We start from the raw sequence: 11697 nt of genomic DNA on the forward strand, positions 1-11697 counted from the left end.
ATCCTCGTCGCCACTTTTATATCCTTCAAAAGAAGAATAATAAAGATGTTGACAAGTCCAAGTCTTGTGCAGTCTCTGCTGTGTGGTCCAATGACCACCTGTATTTATACTACCTTAGAGCAAGTTTACCGGGGGCTACTATCTGGGCGAGTAAAATGATTGCCCACAGAGTTGTCATTTTAGTTTAGTTACTCATTTCCACACCGGTCGCTACTATATTTAGCTACCGGATTGCGTACCGGTCGTTGCCAAATACTGTTGCGGTATAAACAAAATATTTTGGAAACATAATATGGAAGAATTTCTTCTGGGATTCCCCAGGAATTCCCTATGAAATTCTAGCATGAATTTTTACTGAGTATCCTCGAGCAATACGTATTCCCCAGGAATCCCTTCCGGGATTTTACCTAAAATTTCTACTGGGATTTCTTTTCGGGTTTCCTCCGGAAATTCCTCCGGGGATTCCTCCAAGAGATCCTCCGGAGATTCATTTAGAAATTCCTTCGGGGATTCCTCACAAAATTCTTCCGGAATTCTCAGATGATTCCTCAAGGAATTCCTCCGGGGATCATTCCAGGAATTCCTCCGGGGATCATTCCAAGAATTCTTCCGGAAATTCCTCCGGAAATTCCTCCGAATAATTCCTCCGGGAATTCCTCCAAGAATTCCTCCAAGGATTCCTCCGGGAATTTCTCCGAGTAATGAATGAATGAATTAATCCCCGGAGGAATTCCTGAATGAATCCCCGAAGGAATTCCTGAATTAATCCCCGGAGGAATTTCTGAATGAATCCCCGGAGGAATTCCTGAATGAATCCTCGGAGGAATTCCCGTACGAGTTCCCGGAGGAATTCCCGGAGGAATTCCCGAAGGAATTCTTGGAGAAATTACCAAAAGAATTCTTGGAGGAATTCTTGGAGAAATTCCCGAAGGAATTCTTGGAGGAATTCCCGAAGGAATTCTTGGAGGAATTCCCGGAGGAGTTTCTGGAGGAATTCCCGGAAGAATTCGTGGTGGAATTTCTGGAGGAATTTGTGGTGGAATTTGTGGAGGAATTACTGGATAAATTCCAGGAGGATTCCCTGAAGGAATCCTCGGAGGAATTTCTGGAGGAATCCCCGGAGGAATTCCCGTAGGTATTTTTGGAGGAACCAGTGATCTACACAGTTCCCGAACCATTATTCACTGAAATCCCCTCGACGTGCAGAGCGAAATTTTTCGTTTCTCGCTCACGCCCCGGGAGACATTCCACAGCAGTGACACTCATTTCTTCCGGCTTGTCCTCCGGTGACTCTTTCGGTGGTCGTACTCTGCCCTGCTTTGGTGGAGAGGCTTCCACTCCTCCTCCTCTATTGTGGTGTCGTGCTTCCTTCGTGGAGGCTGTCCCTTCCGTTTGGGAGTGATATTTTCTTTTGATTCTTCGAGCACTTCACTCACCCGAACGCTGCGACGGGTACTCCTGGACATTTTCGCTTGTGATATTCGCAGCAGATTTTCTCTAATTGCAAGTGTTTACAAAATTTGTTGCTTACCACTGGTGCGTTTTGTTCGAAACAAACAAATAAAAACAACACAACACTTTTGACATATATGAAATAGCAATCGTTTCCTGCGCAACTATCGGGCGCCTAAATTTGTGCGCTCGATGTTTCCCGAAAGCCTCGCTGCTATTTTACTAGCCCGGTTAGTAGCCCCCGATAAAGTATAGCGCTATGATACTGCGCTATGTAATTTAGTTTAGTCGCGCACCGGTAAAGGTGCTCTTAGGTAGACATAATGAGTCATACCTAGACATTTAGGTACTGTCATGAATAGTATTTCATAGATATCCTATGCACACAACCATTAGGTAGACACTACAAAGGGTAAATCACTCCTCAGAATTTTTGCCTTTAATTTCAGATCCTTCGTGGTCGACATTATCTGGTTAACGATCAACTTTTCAGATTGTTCGCCAAGTTCACAGTTTTCAGCAAGTCGAAAAGCAAATTTTTCAATATTTTCTCCTGGTAACGGAGACGCTTGCCGGAACTTCTGCAACTCGAACGCGATGGAGATTCGGGGAATGAAATATCCATCCAGTGTTTCAATAGCCAGATGGTATCGGTTTTCGATCAGATGATTTTCGTCCACATCGATCTGGTCAATAATTCTCCGTATATCCGGTCCACCGAATAACGCCAGGGTTTTGAATTTGGCTTCGTGGTCTTCAATACCTCTCCAATCTACATACGCGTTAAATTGCTTCTTCCATTAATCCCAGCGAATGGCTACGCTCCCTTCTGCGTCTTCAACGAATGGTGGGATGAGAGGATTGACCATCGGCCACGCCATTTTCAAATGTTCGTGTTTTACCAGGGGGCCAGCAAAAGGCAAAATCCCCGTAGCTCACAACAAAAACACGTTCAAAATTGTTTGTGCTGAAAACTGATGCGTTACACAATTTCTTACTGATTTATTTGCTATCTTCGCGTTGTCGTGTAATTTCGAACGATTGCACGCCAAAATTTTCGTAACCTTTTGCTAGTTTTACACGTTTTACTTAAGTAATAACTTATGATAATGACTAATTCGCAGATGTCGTGCACTTCCCAGATCTGTCAGAGTGCCCAAAAGTGTCAATTTCCCAAACATGTCAAATTCATGTGGGCTACGGCACATCTATTCGTGGTTGACGTCCGCGCTACCCCGCTGTGTTTTACGATACCGCCTGGTACTCGAATCTGCTTCCCGAATCTTGACCGCTACACTTCCGTTTCCTGAATCTTGACCGCTGTCCGGATCTTGACCGCTCGATTTCCGCTACTGTTATTTTCTGCTCGACTTCCGCTTCCTGATCTGTTCTGCTTCAATCTTGTTTTCTCCTTCAAAATCAGATGGTGACACACCGGGACTTGTTCCAGTAGTTAACCTCCGCCGTCGATGGGTCGAATAATCCGCACCCGCAGTCGCCAAATGAAATAACTGAACCTTGTCGGTTGGTGGTTGAATAAAGAATGAATTTATTTCTCTGAAGATTGTCAATGTACATTCTGATCAAAGTCTACTTAGATGCTACAACAACACAGTGATTCGTGCAACTTTTCCACCAGATGATGGTAGTGTGAACTGGACGATTATTTCCATAAAAATCGTTCAAGGTGTTACGACGTCTGTTTCTTGTTTTCTGAACAGACGCTGAGGTTTGCAGAAACGAATACCCTATCCCGGTCAGCGTCGACCACAGTTTCCACCACGGTTAGTCACGCGATCTTCGCTAAGGTTGCTCGTACTTCAGCTTGTTCTACTATGAGGTAGGGATACGAAGTTATACCTTCCTTTTTGATTGGCTAACAATCAGGGTATAGTAGAATAGGCGTGTTAAGGGTTGTTGGGCGATTTAGGTTGTTGGGTAAAAGGTTAAGGACCTCAATGTGATCCATTTTACTTATGAGAGCGATGCAAAGCCAGCTAGCTAGTGGAAACCTAGTACAATACAATCACTGGTCAATGGTACTCAGCGGCCCGCACCATCAACTGGTAGCCATTATCCACTCAGAATTTCCAGACTAAATTTGGCATACTAAGAAACGTGGAAAGAATATACCTCTACATACCCCAATTTTATTGTAAAATTCATTAAAAGTACATAAGTCTCAAGTATATCAATTATCTTTCCTTTTTCCGCAGGTAGACATCGATGAGGAGTTGCTCAACAAATGGCAACACAGCGTAAGGCCGTTGTTCGTAGATTTTATCCAAAGACGACAGAATCCGCTATCCGTCGAAGTATGGCGTGGAAGCATATCCAGCGCTCACGAATGCCTGAAAGACACAGATGTAGTGGTAGGAATCGAAATGTAAGTATCCTTTCTGACAATATCGCCCACATTGAAGTAGCTAACTTGAACATCCAACTCCAGCATAGAACATCTGCACGCGGACGTCCTGGAGGGCGTTCCGGAGAACGTGTTCGGTTTCATGCGGCCCAAGGTGGCCATGTTCAGCACACCAAACGCCGAGTACAACGTTATGTTCGACGGTCTGCTGGAGAACGGATTCCGGCACGATGACCACAAGTTCGAGTGGACGCGGGCCCAGTTCGCCGAATGGTGTGACGACATCCTCCGGCGGTATCCCGACTACTTGGTGAAGTACTTCGGTATAGGTCCTCCGCCGAAGGATCACCCGGACGATATAGGGTTTGTTAGTCAGCTGGCTGTGTTCGTGAGGAAAGACTTCCTCGATGAGCTGGAAGTGCTGAGCATTGGGCAGGACAGTGAGCCGGTAGCCGGCGGAAGTAGTGCCGAGGGCGGCACAAACCCTCCGGATCCGCCTCCATCGGAACCGGCACAACCTGAGTCCAAAATCTATTTCGACGAGGAAGCTAGAGAGATTGTCGTAGCCAGAGATGAAGACGAAGCTGAACAGGCGGAAGTGCAAAATGTGTTACCTGAGGTAGGGGTCTTCCGTGATGACCTGGAAGATCTAGAATCTCCAGAAGCATTTGAAGATTTCGAAGGAAGTGACCACGATGAGCCCAATGCAAGGATGATAGACTATTACATTCCGGTTGAGCGATCGCGTAACGATAGCGGTAATTACGACGATGAACCATTGGATCCCAGCAGTCATGATTATAAACTGCTTTACAACGTGGACTATCCGGTTCAGGATCCGGATAATAGAAGTCGTTCGGAAAAGTTGTTGGATGAAGCAGAGTACCAAATTCGGCGGTTGAAATTCCTCGAGGAAGAATACTACAACTACGAGCAGAATCAATATCAAATACCGTTACAATTGGTAGCCGATTGCATGGTGCAGTTGACTCCGACTCTGGAAGAGTTGAGGCCGATTCTGACGAATGCATCTTACCGTATATCGGACCAGAATATGGTGCTCGTAACGGGCGAGGACGAATCGGTGGGGAGTGACGATGACTTCGAGTATGATTTGCGGGACGATGATGATAATGGTCCGGCGTTTGGTGATGGCGAGGATCGATGGCCAAATGAAGAAGAACAGGCAGCGGCTGCCAAGAGCGAAGACTCAGCGCAAGGTACTTCGTTTCAGGAAGACGAAGAACTATGGGATTGATGAATGAATGAGGTTGCTGTTCATTGTGTAACTGCGTCAATAAAAATCATGCTAATGCATGCAAATATGCAGTTACTGCTTCCGAACAAGTCCCTGGTGTCTGATGGAATATCGGAAAAAAAATGTTCCAGTATCTTGACCTGACCTGAAGTCCGGTAAGTTTTACGATTTATATTATGTATACTTTGTTATTCCATCCTTCATACTGTTATTTCAATAAGTTCACAATAGTTCAACGGTTTTCAGAACTATGTATCTCTTCAAAAAATATTTTTGTGATTCCTCCAAACTTTTCCAGGATTTCCTCCCGACATTTTACTTCCTCCTAGGATGGCTTCCGGGATTCCTCCTGGCGTTTCTTCAGGAATTCCTCCAAGATATCTTCCAGGAATTCTTCTAGGAGTTTCTTTAGATATTTCTCTATGGATTTACTCGGGAATTCCTTCTAGGATTCTCCAACAGCTCCAGGATTTTTTTTTTAATTTCTTCAAATATTCCTCCAGAAACTTTTCTGGGGCTTCCTTCAAGTATTCCTCCTGGAATTCTTTCAGGAACTCCTCCAAGATTCTACCTCGGAATCCCTGCAGGAACTGTTCAGGGATTGTCTTTGGAATTCTTCTTGAGATTGCTATCGAAATTTTTTTTTTTTTTACTTATTCGTTTATTTGGAAGGCTCGGGCGCCACTTGGGCATAACAGAGCCGAAATCATCTTTACATTTTTTTTATGTTAATTTTACATGTTGTTTTTTAAATTTATACTGACTTAATACTAGGTTAGTTTTGGGAGCCGAAGTACTCGCGGCTGTTTCGAGGTTAGGGATAACAAATATATAAAGTTGGAAAGGAGGGAATTAAAAGACTTTGCTATCGAAATTTATCCTGGGATTTCTTCAGGAACTGCTAAAGGGATTCCTCCAGAAACACCTTGGGATTTTTTTTCAAGAATTGTTTCTGTGATTTCTTGAATACCATCCTCCTGGGATTTTTTCAGGAAATATTCCTGGGATTCCTTCAGGAATTCCTCCAGGGATATCTCCAAGAATTTCATCAGAGATTGTTCTGGGCATCATTCCAGAGATTGCTTCAGAAATTCCTCTTGTAATTCCTTCACAAATTCCTCTGGGAATCTCTTCAAGAATACCTACCATCCTTTTTTTTTGAATAACTTAAAAGATTTCAAGAGGAGTTCCTCCAGCAATTGCGAATGGGAATTCTTTAAGACAATTTAACAGACATGCATACAAGAGCCAGGAAGTTCTCCAAGAAATCATCCAAGAGTTTTTCTACAGTTTTTTTTTCCAAGAAATTCTTTAGGAGTTCATCCCCAGATTTGTTTAGGAATCCATCCCTGATTTTTTTCCAGAATACCTCTACAGCTCCTGCAAAGGAATACCTTCAGAAATTCGTCCTGCGATTCTTTCGGGAACATATCCTGAGATTCTTCTCTACCTCTAAGAAATCCTTAAAAAGGAAAAAAAGGATTTTTTTTTATTTTCAAAACAGGGTTTCCCTTACCAATTGTTTTAGAGTTCAGCTATATATTTTTACGAAAGTTTTTTTTTATATATTTTAAGAAAACAAATATTATGAGCTCCAGAAAAAAAAGGCCTATGCAAATATTATTTTTCTTTTATGTTTGAGACGAGGTACGAGGGGGGAGACAAAAATAATTAAGCAACAAAACAAAAATAAAAAAAAATATATAGAAAAATTAATAAGTATATTCACTATTAAAAAAATATATTTCAACCTAGTTTTCAACTATTGAAAAATGTAGCTTGAAAACATTTTTTTTTCTATTGAAAATGGAGTCAAGGCACGAGTAAAGAAAAATTCTATTTCTCTCGGAAATTGGCCACCGCTACCAGCACCACGCTGATTTGTGAAGAACAGGCGAGCTAATAGAATACAATATAATTAGAATACTATATACTGTATGATAATGTATATTATATTCCCAACTAACATTTTCAGCGCTAAGCTTCAGTCATTTGCTTTCTGTTGTGTAACCATCGAGTAAAAGCAGTCAACGCTGAATAAAAGGAAAGCTAGTCAAATATAAATCATAAGCTAATACACGACTGCAAAACAAGCACCATACAGCTACCAAACTCGGTTTTCAGAAATCCATTACTTGTCACTGGGGCTGCCTTTACTCCACCCTATTCCAACTCCGGGAGATTTCCAGGAAAATGTGAAAACTTAAACACATCGATGCCAGAGATTTGATTGAAAATGTGCTTCCAGGACATTTTCTCGAAATCATTGAAAAACAGATGGTCCAGTCTCACTTAACGCCGACCATATATAAGGCAGCATCCATTTATTACGTAACGCTAAAATCGGCATTTTTCGACCAACCCCCCCTCCCCCCTCCGTAACGATTTTTTGTATGAAACTCCGAAATATTTTGTATGGACCGTAACGCTGGACGATACTCCCCCCCTCCCCCTAGAGCGTTACGTAATTTGTGGATGGCGCCTAATGTTAACATTTCGTAATTCGAATGTTAGTTGGGTTATAATGTATATATAAAATGTTAACATTTCGTAATTCGAATGTTTCAGCAAGATGGCGGACGCAAGCAAATTTGCATTCCCGAATTTGAATAAAAGTAACTGACAGTAAATACTGTGAGCTGCAGGACGCGGCAGGTAAAGTGCTGGTTGATTTCGAGAATTAAAATTAAAACCTGGGTGTGGAACTATGAGCGAGTGAGGTATTCGTCAGAAATGTGAGCGATAACTCAGCACGAGCTCGCTGCACTTTACGGCGAACCCAGCATCCAGAAAGTGGCCAAAGCCGGAAGGATACGGTGGGCAGGGCATGTTGCAAGAATGCCGGACAACAACCCTGCCAAGTTGGTGTTTGCTAACCATCCGGTTGGTACAAGAAGGCGTGGAGCACAGAGAGCACGATGGGCGGACCAGGTGGAGCGTGATCTGGCGAGTGTTGGGCGTGACCGAGGTTGGAGAGCTGCAGCTGCAAATCGAGTATTATGGCGGCAAATTGTTGATTCACAGGGTGTCTACTACCTGGAAAAACCTTAAAACCTGGAATTCTCAGGGAAAAACCTGAAATACTCAGGGAATATCTTGAGTACTCAGGGAAATTTTACTCCGATAAAAAAAAACATTGGGTCGTATGAATAAAAACCTGGTAGTAGAAATTCATATAGAAATTTCGCTATAAGGATTTTTTCCAGAAATTCTGTCAGGGCTTCTTTCTGAAACTGCTTTAGAAATACCTCCTGGAATGTCTACCAGGATTTCTTATAAAATTCCTTCCGCATGTTTGACGCTATTTTTTCTTTGTATTCCTTTTTATTTTTTTTTTCCGGAAAGGTATACTTCCGGATTCCTTCCAGGATTCCTGAATTCCAACCGATTTCTCCTAGAGTTTATCACGGGGATACTATTTCTTCCCGGAGTTCCTCCCGTGTTTTGTTCAAAGAAATCTTCCTAGAATTTCTATCAGAATTTATCCCGAATAGTCTATAAGAATTTCTGTCGGGATAAATCGTAGAATTTCTTTCGGCATTCCTCATGGAAATTTTACTCGATTCCTTCCCGTGTTCCTCTTGGGACTTCACCAGAATTTCTTTCGGAGTTGCTAAAGGAGTTATTCCTGGAGTTTCTACTAAAGTTCCTCCAAGGCAGGGTTTCCGAAGGAGTTTTCACGAATTTACTGCAAGTGTTCCTCAAAAGATTTCTTTCATTTTTTTCCTGTAATATCTTCAAACAATTGCTTTGGGCTTTCTTCAAGATGTTTTTCTCTGGTCTCCTACAGGAATTTCTTGAAAGTTTTAGCGAGGTTTATTTTGAATTATTACCTGAGATTTCTCTCGGAGTATCTCCTGGAACTTCTTTCAGAAAATTCCTTCCGATATTGGTCATGAGATGTCTCTCAGGGTTTTTTTCTTATTTAAGCGTAGTTTCTTGTTGCCAAGTAGAGCGCTCAAGTAAAATTCCACCTTTTCCGCAATTTTGACAACTGATCCAGTATGGGGAGAAACGTCACTTTTCCTTACGGAATAATAGCGTGGACTATTTTTCCGCAAGGAAAAGTGACAGCTCCATTTGATTCGCACGGGAGGCGTTACGAGTGTTACACTTTTTTCCTTACTTTCCATCTGCGAACTGAACAAGTAATTTTGAAGCGGCATCATTACTTGACCATTACTTGTCCTATCTTTTTGCACAGTACGTACGAAGTAGAAACTAGCCATTACCCTGGACTTTCTCCTAAGATTTTTTTTTCCCGAGTGCCTTCTGGGATTTCCACAGGAATTATTGCTGATATTTCTCATTGAATTATTTTCTTGCATTCTGGCTTTGAAGGCTGTTCCCTGTAGTTGTACCGGATGTCTTGCAGTGATCCACCTGAGTTTTTTTTACAGATATTCTTTGCAATATTCCCAAAATTCTTCTCGGAATCTTTACCAGAAATTGTCCCAAGATGCTGGATACTCCTTTAGAGATTTCTCCCAAAGTTATTGTAGGGATTCTTCTACGGATATTCCTCAGAATGTCTCCTGCGATAACTTACGAAATACCTTATAGGAAATTCTTGGAGAAATATTCGAGGGAATTCAAATAAAATTATAAAATTTTGCGAGAAAATCCGCAAAGTGTTATTGAAGAAATCTCGACAGGAACTTCAGGAAAAACCTGAGAAAAAAATGAGTCATCTCGAAAAACGTTCTAGGTAATAGTAATCACGAGAAGAAACATTAAAAACATCCAAATAGGAATTCTGAAAACCTCATGGAATCCTGAAAGCAGCTACGGACGAAGTTCCGTGAGGAAAACATGAGAAATATCGGAAAACTATCGGTAAAAATCCCGACATAAACTATTGGATAGCTATCCCGGGAAACCACTAAAAAGACACGGACACTGGCTTCAGCCGGTGGCTATACCGATTGAACGAAACTTAACACGGATAAAAAGCTATTCTCGTGAAAAATTTCATCACTCGGAGCGTGAATCGAATCCTCATCCATCCGGATTCTAACCGCATGGCTACGAGGCTGAATCAATGAAATTCTTGAAGAAACTTTGAATAGTTTTGGATCCTCTCAATTCATTTATTATAGCGCATTTGCCTACTCGGGCATCACAGAGCTGATTGCTGGATGACAGCTGTCCTAACACAAGCACAGAGTCTAAATTCTATACATTATTGTTCAGCTATTTTTGAATCTGGCGCGACGTTGCCTCTTTACAATCTACATTCACCAGTAGGTTGAAGAGCTCGTGATGGTGCTTTCTCCAGTCCAGTAGGAAGGTCCATTGTTTGTTGCCATAGGTCGATCATCATTGTTATCCGGTTTAGCATTTGAGCGTGTGCTCAGAAGAGGGTCAGTAGTCAGTCCGCTTTCAGACGGCCATCGAGTTGGACGGGTGGGCTCCTGATGTCCTCTTGTTGGCGGCTTGACGAAAAGTTAGCTGGGGGAGCTGGGTATCAAACCCATGACCATTCGCTTATGAAGCGAACGTGTAGCCAACTACGCCACATCTGCTCCCCTATTGGATGGATCTTCAGGAGGAATCCAACGAGAATCTCTGGAAGTATATCGGAAAACCTTTGCAAGAAATATCGGGACGTACTCAAACAGATATCTCGTGAAAGAATCCTGCGGAAAGCCAGGAAGAAACTTTGGAAGAAATTCCAGGAATTACGCTCAGAAATCTTGAAAGAAGTTTTGAAGAGCAGGGGAACTTATGTATTTTCGGCAGTTTTGTTCTCTTCGTCGTTCCCAACCGATGATACCCTATGTCACCCTTTATAATTTTTAGAAAATTTGGGTTATTTTTTTATTATAAACTTTCAAACGTTCTTCTGGAAAAACCTGGAAAACTCAGGGAATTTTATTTTGAATTATGAGTAGACACCCTGATTCAGTATTATCATGAATCTGATGTTAACTGAATAAATTAATGTGAGCGATAGCTGGTGGGAAAACGTCAACAGAAGTCGATTAGACAGCTGCCAAAAAAGTTGTGCAGTACTTGAATCTGGTACATGGAAATTGAAGCTAGGAGGAGGTAGTAACGACCAGTTAGTTGCTTTCTCTGCACGCTCAGAAATCCGTTCTGATAAACGTGAACAAACAAACGCAAATATGAGAACAGCAAATATACACCGTGAACTGGAACTAGTTCCAGCTGTCAATATGGGCGTTCTAGAAAACGTGAACTCTAGTTCACGGTGTACATTTCTTATTGTTGTTATCGTTGCTATGCATAGTTCCCGTTGCCGTGACTGGGAGTTCACGTATATCGGAACGGATTTTTTTGCGTGTGATTCGGATTGGGCAGGTGACAAAAGTACACGTAAGTCAACGACCGAAAATATAGTGTACTATGGAGGAGTAGTGACCTGGTCAAGTCGTCGGCAGGAGTTAAACATCTACAAAACGCTGATTAGACCGGTAGTCCTCTATGGACATGAAACTGAAACATGGACTTTACATGGAGAGGACCGGCGGAGTTTCTGAACGCAAGGTGTGGCGTACCATCTACGGTGGAGTGCAAATGGAAGGCGGAACTTAGAGAAGGCGAATGGACCACGAGCTGCATCAAATGCTGCAAGAAGCAACCAACGTTCATACTGCGA

At 42.3% G+C, this 11697-nt stretch overlaps 1 protein-coding gene across 1 annotated transcript in view; it reads left to right on the forward strand.

Annotated features, from left to right (window-relative positions):
- LOC115254252 (uncharacterized) overlaps nucleotides 1-5134 on the forward strand; it is a 60531-nt gene extending 55397 nt beyond the window's left edge. Inside the window, exons 3-4 of the mRNA XM_029879290.2 lie at nucleotides 3669-3838; nucleotides 3902-5134. Coding sequence (XP_029735150.2) covers nucleotides 3669-3838; nucleotides 3902-5075 — 1344 coding nt within the window. The 3' untranslated portion in view covers nucleotides 5076-5134. The remainder of the gene's footprint in view (nucleotides 1-3668; nucleotides 3839-3901) is intronic.
- The last annotated feature ends 6563 nt before the right edge of the window (nucleotides 5135-11697 follow it).

Source organism: Aedes albopictus, chromosome 2, assembly GCF_035046485.1.
Source record: "Aedes albopictus strain Foshan chromosome 2, AalbF5, whole genome shotgun sequence".
NCBI classification, from domain to species: domain Eukaryota; kingdom Metazoa; phylum Arthropoda; class Insecta; order Diptera; family Culicidae; genus Aedes; species Aedes albopictus.